The 20,724-nt window shown below is 41.7% G+C and overlaps 2 protein-coding genes across 2 annotated transcripts in view; one reads left to right on the top strand and one right to left on the bottom strand.

Annotated features, from left to right (window-relative positions):
• The window catches only part of phkb (phosphorylase kinase, beta), a 149,354-nt gene extending 144,704 nt beyond the window's left edge, over window positions 1-4,650 (bottom strand). Inside the window, exons 1-2 of the mRNA XM_055648385.1 lie at window positions 4,511-4,650; window positions 3,292-3,378 (exon numbers count right to left, since the gene is read on the bottom strand). Of these exons, the coding sequence (XP_055504360.1) occupies window positions 3,292-3,349 (58 nt within the window). The 5' untranslated portion in view covers window positions 3,350-3,378; window positions 4,511-4,650. The remainder of the gene's footprint in view (window positions 1-3,291; window positions 3,379-4,510) is intronic.
• itfg1 (integrin alpha FG-GAP repeat containing 1) overlaps window positions 4,605-20,724 on the top strand; it is a 115,079-nt gene continuing 98,959 nt past the window's right edge. The window contains exons 1-5 of the mRNA XM_055648384.1: window positions 4,605-5,040; window positions 10,185-10,263; window positions 10,387-10,514; window positions 11,315-11,372; window positions 11,797-11,877. Coding sequence (XP_055504359.1) covers window positions 4,605-5,040; window positions 10,185-10,263; window positions 10,387-10,514; window positions 11,315-11,372; window positions 11,797-11,877 — 782 coding nt within the window. The remainder of the gene's footprint in view (window positions 5,041-10,184; window positions 10,264-10,386; window positions 10,515-11,314; window positions 11,373-11,796; window positions 11,878-20,724) is intronic.

The following is a 20,724-nucleotide window of genomic DNA, read 5'->3' as shown; positions in this document are numbered from 1 at the left end:
ACTGATGACCGGGGGGCGCTGTCCTGTGCGCGGCTGCCCAGCGAGCAGCTGTCTGGCTCTTCATCTTTTTATTTTTATTTTAAGTTAGTTAAAGTGTTTTGTTTGGAGGTCTAGACTTTTTTATGTGGGGGGTGGGGGGGGGGAGGGGGAAACTACCTTTCAGGGTCCCTACCTGGTTGGAGAGGCGGCTTTTCTCCGGGCTGCAGCTTCGACCCGTCCTCGCGGCCTAACAGCGGGCCTGGAGCGGCGTTTCCTGTCGGGGACCGCCCAGAACCTCGGCTTCGGCGGCGGCACAGCACTGGAGCGCTATTGCGGAGCGGGCGATGCCTTGCCTGGGTCGCCGCGCTGGAGCTCCGGTGAGCTGAGACCGCCGGGAACAACATCGCAGAGCTGCGGGTCTGAGGAGCGAGCGGCGGCGCTGACTTTACACCGGGAGCCTGGGATCTCTAGATGAGATCGCCAGTTGTGGAGCTCCAACCGGCGCGGCCTTGTCGGCTTCGGAAGCCGCGGCCTCCAGTGCGGAAGCGGCCGTTCCAGGGTTCCCAGGCCGCTGTGAGGACTCTCCCGACGCCGGAGCAACATAACCCGGCGAGAACGGCCAGGAACATCGGGCCTCCGTAGAGGCAACTGTAGAGGCCTCAATGGGCCCAACTATGGGTGAACTGGGGTTGGGGACTGGACTTTGTGCCTTCCCTCATGGTGGGAGCCATTGTGGGGGGATGTTCTATGTGTTTAAGACTCTCATTGGTGTTATGTCTGTATTTTTTTTATGCGCATGCGCATACACAAACGTGCGAGGCTTCGGCCGTGGGGCCTGTGGACGATAACATCGGGAGCTGACCTGGTTGGTGACCGACTCTGAACTTCAGCAACTGCAGCTCCGTCCGTCCCGAATCGTGGGGATTCAATCGGCCTGTTCGCGGGGCCTTTCATTGTCCAGCGCGGTACACGGACGTGGCGCCAACGGACGAGAAGCCGAAGCAAAGAAGTCGAAGCCAAAGAACCGAATGGGAACAAGGCCGAAACGCCAAAAAACCAAAAGAGTATGAAGACGAAACGCCAACTAACCGAAAGGATGGGACGCCTAAAAGCCAACTAACCAAAAAGCTGAGTCGCCTAATATTAGTTGGCTTTTAGGCGTCCCGCCCTTTCGGTTAGTTTGCATTTAGTCCTCCCATCCTTGCGGTTAGTTGGCGTTTCGGCCACGTTTTCATTCGGTTCTTTGGCTTCGACTTCTTTGATTCGGCTTCTCGTCCATCGGCGCCACGTCCGCACACGGTCCAGCATGGCTTTAAATCAGCTGTGGGATCTTCCATTCCCTAGCGGGGGCTTCAATAGCGGGAGCCTCGACGCAGCAATTTGACCGCAGGGCGGTTGAAGATACAGTGGCCGATTTTTAGCCGCGGGGGGGCGATGAAAGGCCTCCGCGACCGGGCCAATTCAAGCTGCTCCATGTTCTTTGCTCCACCAGGACATCAGTTAATCAATTATTGAGTTTTAGGTTGTTTTTTTAAACTACTACAGATTGCTCTACTATCATTGCACCATTCTGTGGTTTTGCACTTGTTACATAGAAACATATAAAATAGGTGCAGGAGTAGGCCATTCGGCCCTGCACCGCCATTCAATATGATCATGGCTGATCATCCAACTCAGTATCCTGTACCTGCCTTCTCTCCATACCCCCTGATCCCTTTAGCCACAAGGGCCACATCTAATTCCCTCTTAAATATAGCCAATGAACTGGCCTCAACTACTTTCTGTGGCAGAGAATTCCACAGATTCACCACTCTCTGTGTGAAAAATGTTTTTCTCATCTCGGCCTAAAAGACTTCCCCCTTATCTTTAAACTGTGACCCCTTGTTCTGGACTTCCCCAACATCGGGAACAATCTTCCTGCATCTAGCCTGTCCAATCCCTTAAGAATTTTGTAAGTTTCAATAAGACCCCCCCGCAATCTTCGAAATTCTAGCGAGTACAAGCCGAGTCTATCCAGGTCTTTCTTCATATGAAAGTCCTGCCATCCCAGGAATCAGTCTGGTGAACCTTCTCTGTACTCTCTCTATGTTGCATTTAATGTATCCATCATTACCATGTACACTTTATAAGCTTCATGTGAACAAGCAACTTCAATAAATCCTAGTTTATATGACAATAATAAACTAACCTAACTCCACCCTTTCGTTCATTGACCAGATACTTTTTTTAGTTTATCGCCATGGTAACCCTGATTTCTGTATCACAAATATCCCCCTTCCTCAGTTCTCCATCCCACATGTTAAACCCCTTTTGTCTGACAAAGTTCTGACGAAGGGTCTTACATGCTCTTCCCAGAAAAGGATCTACTGCCCTCCTATACAACCGTTCTACTTTTTCAAATCTCTTTTCCACCTGCAAGTCGGCCTATTCTGCACTCTGTATCTTCCACTTTGCTCCATCTATTGTATTTGAGTTTGAACTGACTGTATCTGATCTGTCTGGTTACGATGTGTAAGAAAGTTTTTCACTAGACGTCAGTAAATGAGACAACAATTAACTGAAACATCGCTTCCCATAGATGCAGCCTGACTAGATATTTCAAGCATTTTCTGTTTTTATTTCAGATTTTCAGCTGGCCAAACACTTTGTCGATCGGAGCAGGTCAATGCCCCAATTTACTTAATGAATTTGTACATCAACTTCCCTGATTAGCTCTCTATCTTTAGTAGGACTCATCTAAATTATTAAAAAAATACAACCATCACAGATATTGCCGACAATGATGATCCATTAAATGGAAAACTCATGAAAACGCAGCAACTTCGAACAGAAACTTGTGTAAACAAAATCTGCATCAGAAGTTCAGTTGTACCGCATGCCTAATCAGAACATTTAGCTTGGACCGAAGAATTAGGAGGGAACTATCTTGAAATTAACTCTGACAAGACTTGAATTCAGACGCAGCTTCAAAACCCAGGGATCACCTTAAATGTTTGGTGTTTTTAACCCTTAGAGATGCAAAACTGGTGCTAAGAAATTCATTGACATTTGAGAAAAAAAGTTTTATTTTTAAATTAAGCAGTCTTTAAGGACTAGGAAAAAAAGCAGGTGGGAATAAGCAAGTTTGAAAGACTAAAGTATATTAGGCGTAATTGAAGCGTAAAAAAAAAGGACACTTGTTGAATTAATACTTCATAGAAGTAAATGCATTCCCTTGGCAAACAATTGATATATATTTGAAGACTACAAGAATATTTCTGGCATGCCTGTGCTGAAATAAATGTTAATTTCAGGAATGAAATAGTAACTTACCGAGTGGTTTGTGATTATGAGTGCACGTGGGGTTGTCGTCAAAGTTGATTACTTCCATTTTCAACTTTCAAAAACACGCTGCTCTTGCTAAGTATATTACAGCAATTCACACGGGTTAAACCATTAACTCACTCATGCCGAATTAGTAAACATTGTTACATTGAAATTAACAAACACATGCATTTGCTGTTACATTTTCCAACATTGCAACTGATCACAATGCACATATTTGTAAATAAATCAGCACTTTAGTTTTGAATTTTTAGAAAATCAACATATCCTTTTAACAGTTGATTTATTTTGATGTGTTACCTTTTTGGACAATATTGTGCAAAGTAAAATATTGTGCAAAGTAAAAGCAATGACAATGTTGGAATTATGAAAACGTTACAAAAGTTAATATATAAACTGAAATGGAGAGACTGAAATTTGTCAAATTCAACAGTAGGTCATTTACAATAAGATTTTGGTTTAAAAAACGCAAGGTCATTTTAAAGAGTTGATACTTTAAATACATAGCGTTAAAGGTCATTAGAAAATATGCAATATCCACCTCTTGTTAAAAATAAAATGTCTCAACACAAATGACACATGGCTGTACATTAGTTTTCTTTTCAAATTGCAAATGCAGCCTGCTGTACATTTGTGCCAATTAACATTTCATGATAGTTTAACAGCATAGCCCAGACATTTAAGAAGTTATGTGACCCCTCTCAGAGAAGGTTACAGTGCAGGCAGTAATCGTAGAAGTAATTAAGAAATCTCAAAATAACATGAAACATTTGTGCTAAAACTGTTAAAGAAGATTAATATATACTGTTTCATCAAAATTATTTTAATTACTCTTCAATGGCTGCTTCCCCATTTTAGTTAAAGATCGGATAATGTGAGTAGAAACCGTGCATTTGGAAACTGCATGCGAAGCCCCGAGTGTAACCACATCAACTGCCAATACAACATTAATGCATTATTAATAGACGATCTACAATCTACCAAATGCGCTTTGTTCAACAATGCAAAGTAGAATCTATATTTTGTTTGTAAGTGAGTGTGTGAGTGTGTATGTTTATATGGCCATTCACATTCATGCTTAGGGTTGTAATCAAGACCGGGAACGAAAACTCAGGCAAGGACAGCACCAAGTGGAAGATCAAACACAGCCACTAACAAGCCCAAGATGCAAACCAGACATGTGTCCCCACTTATTTTTATTGCAAACCTGTGCGGTTCGCTCGCTTTCTGAAGTCTGTCAACATCCAACGCATGTCGTCCATACTGGTCCTCAGCTGCTGCCAGACGACACTGCCGTGTAAATGTACACCTGGCGAGTTAAGTTTGTTTTTGTGGAGAATCCGGGTTATCGTTGTGTTTTCGGCGTTTTGTGCAAAGATCCTACACGTTTTGTGGGAGTTGTTGGTGTTGTTGGTGTTGTGAGGCCGAGGCCGTCGTCGTCGTCGCCGCCTCGATTGGGCGGGCTGTTGAAGGCACCGCCTGCTTCCGGCCGCCCGCTTCCGGCTGGCGCGTTGCTAGGGGGTCGGTGTCAGCGACGAGGCCTTGGGCCGGACATGGGCTTCACTCTCATCCCCGAACTCCTCCTGGCCGCCCTCCTGCTCCAGCTGTACCAGCCCGCCGCCTCCACCCTGCAGGAGGTCACGGGCGAGCTCTTCGCCTCGGAAGCGCGGGGGACGGTGGCCGCCTTCGGTGACTTTAACTCGGATAAACAAACTGACATCTTTCTGATCAGAGCAAGTGAGTAACCACAAGTAGCCTTGATGAATCCTCTAAATATGTCCTTAGTGTCTTTGTTTTTCTGTCTATCCAGTGCTCCTTTGTAAATCATCAAATCTCTCTTTAATGGGGTATGGGATGGGGGGGTTCTTGTCTATATCATTATATATCCTTTGTAAATCATCAACAATTGTCTTTAATGTCTTTTTTTTCTTGTGTCATTTTTGTAAACCAACATCTGCAGTTCCTTGTGTGTCTCCTTTGTAAATCATCTTCTGATTTATAAATGAGGCACCAAATCATGTATTGGTGATGCACCACCAAATCCTGTATTGCTGAAGATGGGATTTGCTGTTCCTATTTTAACTATGAGAATAAATCAGTATGCATTTATTTACATACTGAATCCACTGTTCTCCAAACATCTGCAGTTCCTTGTGTCTTTATTTTTATTCAGCAATTCCAATTGTGTTTCGCATCGATCAATTAAGTAATAAAGCGTGATTTAGACATTTCCTATGTTGCCATATTTGAGGAAATTAATTTGAAAGCTACATTTGGGTTTAGGTTTATTAGTTTCACCTGTACCGAGATACAGTGAACATTTTTTATTTTCGTGCTATTTCATTAAATCAATCAAGCCAAACACAAGTACAACAGGTGGAGTGAAGAGAAGGAAACCAAAGTGCCGAGTATAATTTCTTAAACTTAGTGTAATTTTTCTAGAGGAAAAAATCCAAAGGCTCCAATGAGCTGGGTTAGAAGATCAGGACTAGAAAGATCATTCAGAAGTCTGATCATCTATTTACAGAGAGGAAGAAGCTGTTCCTGAGTTTGGTGATATGTGCTTTTGTATCTAATGCCTGACAGAAGTGGGAGAAGAACGAATGATCGGGGTGACTGATTTTCCAAGGCAGCAAGATGTTGATGAAGTCAATGGTAGGGAGGCTAAAAGCAGTTGTTGGTGAGACCACTCTTGGAGAACTCTTCCCAGATATGAGAATAATGCCATTTAATTGGAAAGAGATTCACCAAGATGTTACCTGGGCGTACTGGTTTGATTTATCGAGAAAGATTAGCATTTTTTTCCTTGGAGTGTAGGGGTCTAGGGGATGACCTTATTTAGGAGTACAAGATCATGAGGCGCATGTTTAAAATCAATGCTCGCTATCTCTTTCCCAGCAGAGAGGATTCTTAATTTAGAAGGCATAGGCTAAAGAGCCTGTCCCACTTAGGCAACTTTTTGCGCTCGCCGCATGGTCGCTACATGTTCGCTGGTAGTCTCTGGTGAGTCTCCATCATGGTCGCGAGGAGATCCCGCATTCTGGGAACTAGTATCGCGGCCTCACTATGGTCACAACATATTTTTCAACATGTTGAAAAATTTTCAACATGGTCGCCATGGAGAAAATCAATACTTTTGTAGTTGGAGGTGCAATGGTAGTGGAGTCACCATGTAGTTATAGGTAGTCGAGGTAGCCGCAGGTAGTTTTAGTTAATCTCCTTTGCTGACCGGGCATTTTCATTGGCTCATTGGGGGGGAAAAACGTAAGCACGAGTTTTCAGAACCAAGGAGAACCGACTGGTAATGTTAAATGCCTGCCAAACTTCACAGCTGTGTATCTCAGGCTTATTAAAAGTTGTCTGGCTTCTTAAAAGTGTCTCCATTCCTTCTCCCCCCACTTCTCTCCCACCCCACCCCACCCCTGCCTTCTCCCCCCCCCGCTTTTATAAAGGACTTACCATACACTGTGCTAGCCATCTTAACCTTCCTGTTCATCGTAGTCTGTGTTTGTACAGGTGGCTTTGCACCGTGTGAATTTCAGACAGCGCTCACGCGCTTTCCCTGGCCCCTGCCTTTGCGATATGTGTGTGTGTTTGCGCGTGTGTTCCACTCTTGACACTCGCCATTCCACTTCCCGGTTTTTCAGCGAGTCCCGCGAGCTTGACACTCGCCGGCAGTCTGCTGAAAAATCGCCTATGTGGGACAGGCCCTTTAAGGTTACAGGGGAGAGCAAGACCTCGGGCAACTTTTCCACTCAAAGTAGTCGTTATCTGGCAAAGAAGGCTATAGAAGCGAATGCAATTAAAAGTCATTTGAACATGTTCATAGATAGGAAAGATGTAGAGGACCCTGGGCCAAAAGCAGGCAACCAATCTTGTATGTTAACTAGGTTTGCATGGATAAAGTGGGCTGAGTGGCATGTTCTCATGCCGAGTAGTTCTGTAACTATTACTGTGTGGTAATACAAAAATGCTGGAGAAACTCAGTGGGTGCAGCAGCATCTATGGAGCGAAGGAGATAGGCAACATTTCGGCCCAAAACTTTGCCTATCTCCTTCGCTCCACAGATGCTGCTGCACCCGCTGAGTTTCTCCAGCATTTTTGTGTACCTTCGATTTTCCAGCATCTGCAGTTCCTTCTTAAACACTGTGTGGTAATAAATTTCGGGAGTTAAAACATGGTGTAAATGGTCATTTTAATCTTCTTATCGAGTCCACATTAGAAATTGTTTTGCCAGAGCTGAACCCACTTCTCGGCTTCTGCATGCATTGGCGTCTTGTGCTACTTGTGCGTGGTGGAGAAAAGATTGGTGGAAACAGGGCCTTGACGTGAACGCTCTTTCCGTGGCCCCGTCATTTTAGTGATGTTGGGAGAAGAGTGAGAACATGCATAAGGGAGAAAAGAAAGATATTGGATCTGTAATGCATCATTTAATGTACACATACACATTGATAACATCATAAAAAGCCAAATGGATCGTAGATTTTTTAATTTTGTGCCAGAGATGGAGCTGATTTAGAATAGTGACATTACTTCCACTGGACCATGCAAAGCCAAGGAAATTTAAAATGTCAACATTTTTTCTTTAGACTTTTTATTGGTTATTGAACCATTGATGAAGGAAATTGTCAATTTAAAATTGGCATCCGGAAACATGAGCTTTTGAAAAACAATGTTTACAGATATTGTTGGAGCATTGGTAGACAATCCTTTGGCAACTGTGTATATCTAACAAGATTAGTTCAGTTCCAGTTCAGTTTAGTTTATTGTCAAGTATACTGAGGTACAGTGAAAAGCTTTTTGTTGCGTTTCCTATTTTATTTCCAGTCAGCAGAAATGCAATACATGATTACAATCAATCCATTTATGGGGTTAGATACATGATCAGGGAATAGACAGGAGTTAAAACATGGCGCAAATGGTCAATTTAATGATATTGAGAGAAGAGTGAGAACATGGAGAAGAAAGATATAGGATTGGTCTGAAAAAGGATCTCGACCGAAAACGTCACCCATTCCTTCTCTCCATAAAAATGTTGCCTGTCACGCTGAGTTTCTCCAGCATTATGTGTCTGTCTTTGGTTTAAACCAGCATCTGCAGTTCCTCCTTACACATGGGGGAGGGGGGGAGACTTTTATTTCAGTTTCTTACCTTACCGGAGATGCGATTAATTTTCGGATCACAGTCTTCTTCGGTCGCTTTGGAGACCTCCTCGGACTGGCCTTGGTCTCCACCGCAGTGGCATGGACTTAACATCGGAGTCGATCCCTTGCCTGGCACCGCTCCAACCGCGGCCTGCGCACTTTACATCGGGCGCTTGCAGTCTCGGGAGAGGCCGTGGACGTCGGGAGCTCCAATGTCGTGGAAGGTTCAACCAGCCCCGACCATCCGGCGCGGAGGAGCTGACATAGCTTCGCTCCATAGATGCTGCCACACCCACTGAGTTTCTCCAGCACATTTGTCCACCTTCGATTTTCCAGCATCTGCAGTTCCTTCTTGAACATGATGCAGGAGCTGATCGCCTCGACACGGAGGGCCCGCCGCCGGCTACGAGGGTCAAGATCATCCCATCAACCGAGGGCTCAAGGCCCCCGACCACGGGAGAGCAAAGGGAAGAGATTGAACTTTTTTTCGCCTTCCATCACAGTGAGGAATGTGAAGGAGTCACTGTGATGGATGTTTATGTTAAAATATGTTTTGTGTGTTCTGTTGCTTTTTACTTTTATGGCTGGCTTGGCAAATGAAATTCCTCGTAGGTTGCAAAACATACTTGGCTAATAAAGTATTATTGTGATTGTGATCATATTGAATGGTGGTGCTGACTCGAAGGGCAGAATGGCCTACCTCTGCACCTATTTTCTATGTTCAGCACTGCTCTGGTTGAATCTTTTAAGAGAAAATATGGCAAATAATTTCAAAGAAAACGGTAAGACATGGTGTCAGTTTTGGATAGCTATAAGAAAAAGCAAATACATGTTTTCTAGAATATGAACTGAGATGGTTGCAAGGTTAAAAGTTATCTTGAGGTTCTCCGATATTATCACAATATTTAATTTTCTATGCAGTTTTGATTCTATTTGACATGGAATAGACTTTAATATTTGTAAATGGTTTATATTTTTCATTTACATGCATGTTCTGTGAAATATAATATGTTTCAAGGTAACAAAAATAGTTATCTCGTCAGTCTTTGGACATCTTTGCTAATCCTAACATGTAACAAATGCTCAAAACTGTTTTAGTTCTCATAAGAATTTGCCACATTGAATCAGTCCTGCTCTGTGTGTGCATAAGGCGGGGGCGGGGGGGGGGGGGGGGGGGGGAATAAAACATGATTTATCATTATCACCTTGCTTTAAGCAATTCTTTCAAGAAACTTAATTTGGAGTTGGAAGTGATATCTTATTTATGTTCTTATTAATTTGTGATGTATTATGAATTACATACAACACACTGTTGCATTAGTAATTGATAAATGTTAGAGCCAAACAGCACTGAAACAAGCCACTTGGCCCAGCTCGTCCATGCCGACCAAGATGCCCCATCGAAGCTTGTCCCATTTGCCCACTTTTGGCCCATATTCCTCTCAACCTTTCATATTCATATACCTGTTCTGCTGCCTTTTAAATACTATTATATTTCCTGCCTCAACTACTTCTCCCACTGCCTTTTGAGATAAAAAGCTGCCACAAAATGTTAGAGTAACTCAGCAGAAAACTTCGTAATCGAACGGAGGAAATGCGTAGGATTCCTATTAAATCTTTCCCCTCTCACCTTAAAACTATGATCTTTGGTCCTTGATTCCCCTGCCCTGTGTAAGAGACTGCATTCACCCTATCTATTCCACTCATGATTTTATACGTTTCCTTTTGCATTTTCAGAAAATCAATTGGTAATCTTATTGGCTGATCTAAAGGCACCCTATTTCAAGCCAAAACCAAAAGTCGTAATACCATGGAGGTGAGTGGTTATTTTGTTGTTCCTCTCTTGCTTCTATGTATCTTTTGTGTGTGTGTGTGTGGGGGGCGGGGGGGAGGGGGGTAAATAGATAGTTATATCATTGTTGTATTTTGTTGCTTTCAGTGATCTGGTGATTACCAGTGTGGTACCAGGCGACTATGATGGGGATTCACAAATGGATGTACTCCTCACTCTTAATTCTACTCGCAACATGACTGGTGTTGTCTTCTGGGGGAATAATCAAACATTAGGTCAGTTTGTGCTTTCCTTATCAAAAAATCATTTTACTCGACCGAAATAGATCTTTCACTTGTTCTATCTGTAATTAAGAGACAAAGATTTTTACAAGATTATTCAAATTTTTTGTCAAAGAATGTGAACAATACAAAATAATTGTAATATTATTGTAAACTATACCATTATTTTACTTTCACCATTCACAATTTGAATTACGTATTTAAATCTTCGATTTAAGCTTCTGCAGTTCCTTCCTACACATTAGAATTAAGCAATTTGGTTTTAAAATAGATTATTACTTATTTAATTATCTTAAAATATTAGCTATCAAATACAATTCAACAATTAATACCAGAAAATGCTGGAAAAACTTAGTAGGTCGGGTAACATCTGTGGAAAGATGAGTAGACTTAATTGAGTACTTTTATCAGAATTGGTAAAAAAATGTTTTAAATGTTTTAAGTTCCAACGAAGGATCGTTGACCGGAAACCTAACTCTGGTGCAGGAAGGAACAGAAGATGCTGGTTTAAATCGAAGATAGATACAAAATGCTGGAGTAACTCAGCGGGTTTCAACCCATTCCTTCTCTCTGACCCAACTCTGATTCTCTTTCCGCTGTCACTGCAGGCTTGTGGAGTGTTTCCAGCATTTTCTGTTTTTACTATGTTTTAACTTACCAAGAAGAGAAGGATTGGAGAGAACAAACTGAAAACATAATTTAGAAAATTATTTACTTGTTCATTTAATGGAAAATTTTGCATTTTGTCCTGTACAATATTTTTTATTTGCTTCTAATATTTATTTTTTTCTTAGATCCAAAAGTTTTTACTATTCTCAGTCAGAGCTTTTTGGATGAGCCGCTAGTACTTGAGTAAGTACACTATATATTTTTACCTATATTTGAAGATAAATAAATGTATAATGGGCAACATTATTTAATCATAATGGTTAGCTTGCCGTAAACCAAAAAAAATAATTTCTTACCACAAATCTTCCTTGTCTGCCTTGTAAGAAAAATAGTCACCAAGCACTTATCAATGCACTGGAAGGTCGGAAAGTTCAGAGATTATTCCTTCTGAGCTCCACCGAATTCTCAGTATCTCTACTGACTTTATCTCATGGGCCAAATAAGATAAATATTATAACACTCTCTGCCAATGTTCTCTGTGAAAACGCAAACATGAGTGGTTTGGCTGTGTGGGAGAAGAGGGATTTGTTGGGCTGGATTTATTAAAGTTGTTGGTTAACTGATGTTTATTTGTTATTTCTCAATACCCATGTTTATTCCATTTCAGTTTTAATGGTGATATGATACCTGATATTTTTGGAACAGTCAGGGGAAATCTAAGGCCGCAGATATGCTCCATGATTGGAAGGTAAGGACCAATATTCATGTTATATTCTGTTAAATACATTTTATCAAATCCAGAACCACCAGAAAGCAGAATATTTATTAGAGGCGTTTGATAGACACATGGATATGCAGGGAATGGAGAAATATAGATTACATGCAGACAGAGATAACTTTAACCTGACCGAAGGGCCTATTTCTGTGCTGTGCTGTTTTATGTTCTTGAAGAAATAAATGGTTTGTATACATGTCATTCTCTTCATTTGAATAAATGTTTAACTGCACTCTTGAATATTAAATCAATCCAGCAATTAAATCCCATTTTAATGCATCAATTATTGAAATGAAGAAAGGAATTTCATTATTAAGGAAATGACATTAAAGATATTATATAAAATGATTTGTATTAAACTGACTCCATTCTATTCAGCAGATAATACCCACATATTATGAAATTAGTATTTTTTTCCACTTTTAATCCATCATCATCTAATGTATTGGAGCAAATTGATGTGAGCAGTTTGGTTAGGAAAATAAATAGTTTCTGAGTGCTTTGGAAGAAAATCTGCTTTGGTGTGTTCTCATTCATCAGTGTATTGTGTTGTTAGCAGAATGAATTGTAAACCAGAATATATTTCACTGTCAACACTGTCTTTTTCAATACTCTGATCACAAGATATTTGACACACAATAATTGGGCACATCACATTTACCACGAACTGCAAATGTAACTGGGTTTAATGATTGGGCAATGACTCTTAATATTTCATTGCTTCCCACACCAAGACTAGATGCAAATTGTTTTGGAGTTGTAAAGATGCAAGTTTTTCTTGACATAATTAATGCCAAGTTCTGTTACATCATGACATAACCAGAAGGTAATCCAACGCGAATGTGCTTTATCTGCTTGTCCACTCTCAGGTTTTCATTCGACCTTTCATAAGGTTGAAGTTGATATTCTTATGCTTGTTGTCAGTAATCAGCTCCATCCTACAACCTTCTGAGATATCTGGAGACACATGACTGCCGATGCAGGAATCTTGAGCAAAACACAAAATGCTAAAGATAGCGGAGTCAAGGGATATGGGATGAAAGCAGGAATGGGGTACTGATTGTGGATGATCACAGTGATTGGTGGCGCTGGCTCGAAGGACTGAATGGCCTACACGTCCATCTATTGTAAATACATTTCTCCTCATCTCCTTTTTAAAAAAAAAAAAAGTCCTTTAAATCTGAGGCTATAACCTCTGGTCCTAGACTCTCCCATTAGTGGAAACATCCTTTCCACATCCACTCTATACAAGCCTTTCACTATTCTGTATGTATCAATGAGGTCCCCTCTCATTCGTCTAAACTCCAGCGAGAACAGGGCCATTGCTGACGAATGCTCATCATAGGTTAACCTACTAATTTCTGTGATCTTTCTTGTAAACATCCTCTGGACCCTCTCAATAGCCAGCACATCCTTCCTCAGATATGTTGTCCAAATTGCTCACATGCAAAATTGCTCAAAGATGCTGCCTGGCCCATCGAGTTCCTCCAGCACTTTTGTGTTTTCTCCTAGATATCTATTCTGTGTAGATTTCTGTCTTTTGTGGAGTCCCACATTAGTCTTTATTCACCACACCTTCTCCTGCCAAGATACTATACCCTGGTTTGGTTGAGAACTGATATCTATGATTACTAATGATACATGCCATTATTGTTTTGAAATATTTGGATAGCCTCTGCAGATTTTTTTATGCCTGGATCTGACATAAATATTACAGATGGTCAAATGTTTTTTGTCCGTGACTTGAAAGAAATCACAATGGGATTTTGTATTTTCCTGCAGTAAATAGTTAAGAGAAACTGGAGCGTGATTCATTTGTCATCTTGCACAATGACATAAGAAACAGGAGCAGATGTAGACCTACAGCACTCAAGTCCATTACATCATGCAGTAATGACTTGTCAGATTTATTTATTTATTTATTTATTTATTTTTTGCACCAACTCATTTCCTGTTTGATTATCATCAAACGTGGTTTCTCCTTTAAAGGTTAACTACACATATGTACACATACATGGGTGTACGAGGTAGTGAATTTCAAAGATTACAACCACTGAAGTGTAAAGCATCCCTTCTCCTCGCAATCTTTTGGCTGACCCCCGATATCCCCAATTGTAAACTCCTCACCTCGATGGAGAGGTCGAGGCTCTGAAGATTAGAGGTATCCCTCCAAGAGAGGAAATCATAACTTGCATTTCCACTTCTCATTGTGAAAGTTTAGAGTTCCGTTACCTGGGGATTCCAGTCGGATTTCTGTTGGCTTATCGTATTCCCACGTATTTATCATAATGGGTTTCGAAAAGCTGGAATCTGAAATAAAAAGGTGGAAAAATACTGGAAACATTCAGTAGGTTAGACAGCGTCTGCAGACAGAATCAAAGTTAGCATTCAGTTTTGCTTTCAAAGTTAACTTTGTTTCTCGTTGCAAAGTATTGCTAAGTGTTTGCAGCTTTTTTCTGTTTTTGTTTAGGAGCAACAGAACAGTATAACACAGGAACAAGCCCTTTGCCAACATTGATCCCAAAATAATCTAACCTCATCTGCCTGTACATGATACATATCGCTCCATTCCTTGCACATCCATGTGCCTAAAAGCCTCTTAAAAGCCACTATCGTACCTGCCTCCACCACCATCTCTGGCAGCGAGTTTCAGGTTCACACCACACTCAGGTGTTTTGAAAAAGAAGTGTAATTGGCAGATTATGGTTAGCAAATTTTAATGAATAACAATACAATAATAACCCAATAACTATAACAGAGATAGACAAAAGTGCTGGAGAAAGTCAGCGGGTGCAGCAGCATCTATGGAGCGAAGGAAATAAACAAAGTTTCGTGACGAAACGTTCCCAATTTCCTTCGCTCCATAGATGCTGCTGCACCCGCTGAGTTTCTACAGCACTTTTGTCTACCTTCGATTTTCCCGCATCTGCAGTTCCTTCTTAAAAACTATAACGGAGATGTTAGCTAATGGTTATTGGCTAATTCCCTTCATTTCAAAATGGTGCCTATACTCAATCTTGCAAGATCTGGGTCGAAGGAGCTATGCGGTTTCTTATTTTCTCACTTTAAGGCCTCCTGTCTAGGCCACACTGGATTGGTGAAGTTGAGGTTGGCCTGGCCAAGTTAAGGGATGATAAAGCTGCATGCTGCTTTTTTGGTTGACAGATGAATGTTAGCCGAGTCATCAACAGAATTTCCCAATTCTTTAATAGACCCAAAAAGCTGCCGTAACTCAGCAGGACAGGCAGCATCTCTGGAGAGAAGGAGAGAACGTTTTGGGTCGATACCTTCTCAGACTGTCCCGCTGATTTACTCCAGCTTTTTGTGTCTACCTTCGATTTAAACCAGCATCTGCAGTTCCTTCTTACACATTCCCTACTCTTTGAATCGTTTTATGCCTCATCTGACATATGGCTGCTCCAGCACTGGCTTCCTATAATTTGGTGAATCATCATTTAGAGCTGGAGTAAGAGTTTGCCTTTGTTCCATGAACAAATGATTCAGCAGTGAGAATCTGGCGATGTGGCATGGGATGATTCATTAGTACACTCCTTATTGTATGCAATACACTATTGAAAGACAAATATATGGACAATATTTTAAAGTTGAAACAGAAATTGTGACCATTGTGTTACATCCCTATCTATGATCTTTTAAATTGTGCAATGATCATGCCACCTACAGACAATGGAATCTTACATTTTATTTTGCATTAAGTGTGGAATTACTTTTCAGATCTATTTTAGAATGCCTGAACTTGAGAGATACCAAAAAAGAAATTTTCCATCATAATGAATTTTTAATGCACTGTTCATTTTTTACTTGTTAATTAACTTACCTATACTATTAAAATGATCATTATGCTTTTGCAGTGAATCGTTTTACAAATTAACATTAAATGTCAGTTACAAATGAACATTGAATTTGAATTAAAACTGATTTTGGCTTGGATAGATTTCTGGTAGTTCTGTAGAATTGTACTGAATTCATTTTTGCCTGCATAATTTAAACAGCCTCCTATGTTCTTTGGGCTATCGTCAGGATGCACTTGGTCACCGTGGGGCTCCCTCCCCTCTCTATCCGCCACTTCTTCCGGTTGGCCATCGTTTTGTCTATAGATAGATATGCCATTTATTGTCACTATACATGTACAGTGAAACTGAAAGTTGCTCGTACTCAGTGCATACATACAATTTAGCACAAAAAACAAGAAACAGAAAAAACAAAAAACAGAAGGGAGATGGGGGGGGGGGGGGAATAGGTGCACAAATTCTGCGGCGCTACATACATATATACATATATACAGATGGAAGTCCGTGTTGGGCGGTGTAGTCAGTGCATGTGTGAATTTGAATTTATAGTAGATATAATTCTCGGAAAGCAACTATTCCTGAGTCTGTTTGTCCTGGATTTGATGCACCTATAGCGCCTTCCAGAGGGCAGCAGGTCGAACAGTCCAAACGTAGGATGGGAGCTGTCTTTGATGATCTTCTTTGCCCTGCTAAGGCAGCGGGAAGTGTAGATGTCCATCAGGGAGGGGAGAGGGCAGCCAATGATCCTCTGCGCTGTCCTGGTTACCCTCTGAAGCCTCTCCCTGTCTGCCATGGTGCAGCTGCCATACCATGCTGTAATGCAGTATGTCAGCAGGCTCTCGATGGACGAGCGGTAGAAGGTCAGCAGCAGGTTAGAGTCCAGGTTGTGCTTCCTGAGGACCCTCAGGAAGTGCAGCCGCTGCTGAGCCTTCTTGATGACCGCTGTCGTGTTGTCCGTCCAGGAGATGATCAGTGGACCTGATGCCAGCTCCACTGATGCCACCTCCTTCTCTCATCGCTTTATCCACTCCACCACTCCCCCCTCCACTACTGCCTCCTCCTCTCCCCCCCCCCCCACCGCAGCTGCCAACATCTTCCCAGGTGGAGTATGTTGGCGAATCCTGGGGAGGGAGAGGCCAAGTGGTCAGAGTGACGGGAGAAGGAGGAGGCGTTGGGGAGCGGACAAAGCAAAGGCCATCAGGGGGAAGTGGCAGCTGGTCAGAGTATAGTATGAGACGGAGTCCCACGGTGACCGAGCACATCTTGTCGGGGGCCACAATGTGAGTCGCAACAACAACCACGTCAACCGGATGGTGTGGGCAGCTTGTGTAGAAGGGCTTGCTGGCGCACCATGTCCACCTCTCTCCTATGCAGCCGCCTCCTCCTTTTCCTCCGGAGTCACCGACATACTCCACTGTGGAAGATGCCGACGGCTCCAGGGGAGGAGGAGGAGGGAGCAGGAGGAGTTGGTGGCATTGGAGAGAGGAGCGGACTAAGCGACGGCCAACAGAAGGACCGGCAGCTTGTGAGAGGAAAGGGAGCCCCACAGTTACCCAGCGTGTCCGGTCAGTGGCGGCAGCCTGAAGAAACGCTGTCCCCGGGAGCTATGACAACAATCCCGTCAATGAGACGGTGTTACCGTTTGGGGTTGTAAGAGGCTGGGTAAGCCTTAATTATGAGTACACGATTGTAAGGTGTAAAACTGAGGTAGAAGAGAGAAAGAAGAAGCAATTGTGGGAATTGCCAACCCAAAACATCACCTATCATTGTACTCCACGGATGCTGCCTGACCTGTTGAGTTCCTTCAGCACTCAGTGTCTTATTTTAATTTAAAGATAAGTGCTTTTGCAGGTTACAATCATAAGAGGTTTGAATATAAAATTAATCACTGCTTCCCACAGCACATTTTTTCAAAAAAGATGTTCTTATTTAGAAATACAAGATCTTATAGGAAAAAAAAACACATTTCAAAGCATTTAAAAATGGATTGAGCGTTTTCATTATATCCTAGCTGTCAATGTAATTTTTCGGCCTACTGAACACACTTCTGAGTCAAAAGGAAATGTTGCTGTAATTGCTTGTGAAATTGAATCCAACCCGTAGCTTAAACCAGGTTTGAAATAATGGAGAGACGAGGAACTGCAGAATCTTGAGCAAAAGACAAAGTGCCGGAAGAATTCAGTGGGTCAGGCAGCATTTATGGAGGACAGAAGGGTCCTGACACAAAACGTTGCCTGTTCATGTCATCCATGCATGCAGCCTGACTCTCTGAATTACTCCAGTATTTTATTTTGTTTTTTCTGGAATAAAATGTTTTTTAAAAACCTGTGATTTTTGGTCAGGGTGTTTACTTGGAGCATCAATGCCATTTTGAGTTGACCTTCATCTGGGAAGCAAATTACTATTCCAAATGTTGAGATTGTGTTGAAAATAAAACGCCTTTATCATCGTGTGCAATAACGCTATGGCTTAAAACTGGGTCTGAAGCAAATATGGAATAAAGCTTTGAGCAGAAAAATTATACAGGCACAGGTTTGTTTTCTGTCTGTGCTTGAAATATCTGTCCTGTCGATAAAAGGACACAAAGTGCTGGAGTATCTCAATGGGTCAGTCAGCATCTCTGGAGAACATGGAAAGGTGCTGTTTCAGGTCAGAATTCTTCTATAGACTACAGTATGTCACCTATTAATGTGTAGGAAAGAATTGCAGATGCTGGATTAAATCGAAGATAGACACAAAATGCTGGAGTAACACAGTGGGACAGGCAGCATCTCTGGAGAGAAGGAATGGGTGACAGAAGAAGGATCTCGACCCAAAATGTCACCTATTAATGTTCGCCTGAGATGCTGCCAGAACCGCTGAGTTACTCCAGCACTTTGTGTCGTTTTGTGTAAACTAGCATCTGCACTTCCCTGTTTCTATATTCAGTCCTATGGATGAATGGTTATGGTTTTTCCTTTGGTTCTGTTTCTCTGCTGCAGATGGGCCAGCCTGTTCTCGACACTCCCATCCCTTGTGATTGCCCACTGCACTAGCTACACAATTGCACTCCTCACCTGTGGCTGCACTCCTCAGCTCAGCTCAGTTTATTGTCACGTATTGTTCACAGTTGTCTGTCAGTATTGCTGCTGTGGTGGGCACAAGCAACATCAACAAAGGGCTCACCCATGTACCACCCTGAAATCTTGCGCTGTCGGCAGGTTGTTCCAATGTTTCCAAACTTCTCTGATCAGAGATATTGAAGAACAGTCGAAAGTAAATAGGAAAAAAAATAAAGGATCTACAGCCTCGTGAAATTGGAAAAAATTAAGATGAATCAAAATAGAGTAATAAAATGAAACCACTTGTTTCACCTTTTTAATGATTAACCTCTTCAAATTAATGGGCCCACGCTAAATACACCAGGTTTTTAGCTAGCATAAAGCAGAGAGGTTTTTATTCGGTCACAGTATGTCCTAAAATAATAAACCGAAAGAGCTGAAAACATTCAGAATATAAAAATAATTCACTGTTGAAGTTGAAGACCCTGATGAAAGGCCTGTTGTATGTTCCCAACAGCATCAGTTTTTATCTCGGGTTTCCAGCTTTTTTCACTTTAACAATATGCCCCCGGATGAAATGCTGAGTCCAAGGCGAAGTGAGAGGTCAGATACACTCGTATTTGAGCTGCAGTGCTTATTGTGCAGGGACAGAAGTCTGGAGCATTGCAAGAGCCAAGAGTTCCCTTCAAAACCTGACAGCCAGGCATCGGCATGTTCCAGCCCAACAGCCTTTCCTCAGGAGGTTCAAGACAGCAATACTCTTTAATTTACAAACTAAATTATGGGATGTCCATCATACCACCACTATCGCTTCTCCTTGGGTTATTTTGAAAAACAACAAAACAAACCAATCTTGCAATTACAGTGATTTACAGTTTACTTCGTGATGCAGTGTCTGTATTGTGCAATGTGTAATTTCTGTCATTGCTATTTGATTTCTCTATTGCTGGAAGTGTAATTATTGGACTACTGTCGTCCAGCATAATCCCAGCTACAGGAATTTGACAGTCCTCAGATTGTGATAAATATCATGCTCATTCACAATGCTATTTCTTTAACTTTAGTATACAATACAAACAAGGACTCAAAGGCAGCAATTGAAAAATGTTTTTTTGCAACCTCTTTTGCATCAAATTATCAAAGCAAACTGATTATTTATCCTTCTACCACTACACTTTTACCAATACTTTAAAAGTAATGGTCAGTAACTCAATATCTGGGGAGAAATTGTAACAAGTAATAATTAAATATTGTCAGGTGTTGTGTTCGACGGCATCTTTTCACCTTCTCTTGCTGCAAAATCACTTCTGTCAGATCTGAAGAAGGGTTTTGGCCCAAAACGTCGCCCATTTCCTTCGCTCCATAGATGCTGCTGCACCCGCTGAGTTTCTCCAGCAATTTTGTGTACCTTCACTTCTGTCAGATGCCTGGACCGTGATCCCAGGGGCATAGAACCATATCAAAGCTCCATTAAACAATTCTGTACTAACGGCAGCTGATAATTGGCATATATAAAGGTTTGAGTTTCTCCAGTGAGGAAATCCAACAGAAGTCAATTCTGCTATTTCTATTAAATTGAATTTATTCGTCATTCAAAAAAAGAAAATTTGAACAAAATGTCGTTACCATACATTCATAACAATAAAAAGCAAACAAAACACACAATTACATAAATTTAGCATATTAAAAATATTTTGCAACGTTTAAGAAGCATTTAGACGCGTACATGGGCAGGGGAGGTTTAAAGGGATATGGTCCAAACGCAGGCAGGTGGGACCCTGCGATGGGGTTTGTTGGTCGGCATGGGCAAGTTGGGCTGAAGGGCCTGTTTCCACATTGTATGACTTTCTTTTGATTTTTCCTTCATGACACCCTTGCGTGATGTGAAGTCACATAACTAGCATTGCAAGAAATCCTGATGAGAAATATTAAAATCGTGATAAATATCATGCTCATTCACAATGCTA

Source organism: Leucoraja erinacea, chromosome 17, assembly GCF_028641065.1.
Source record: "Leucoraja erinacea ecotype New England chromosome 17, Leri_hhj_1, whole genome shotgun sequence".
Lineage (NCBI taxonomy): Eukaryota > Metazoa > Chordata > Chondrichthyes > Rajiformes > Rajidae > Leucoraja > Leucoraja erinaceus.
The sequence above is the reverse complement of the archived record's forward strand: the minus strand, read 5'-3'. Positions and strand labels throughout refer to the sequence as shown.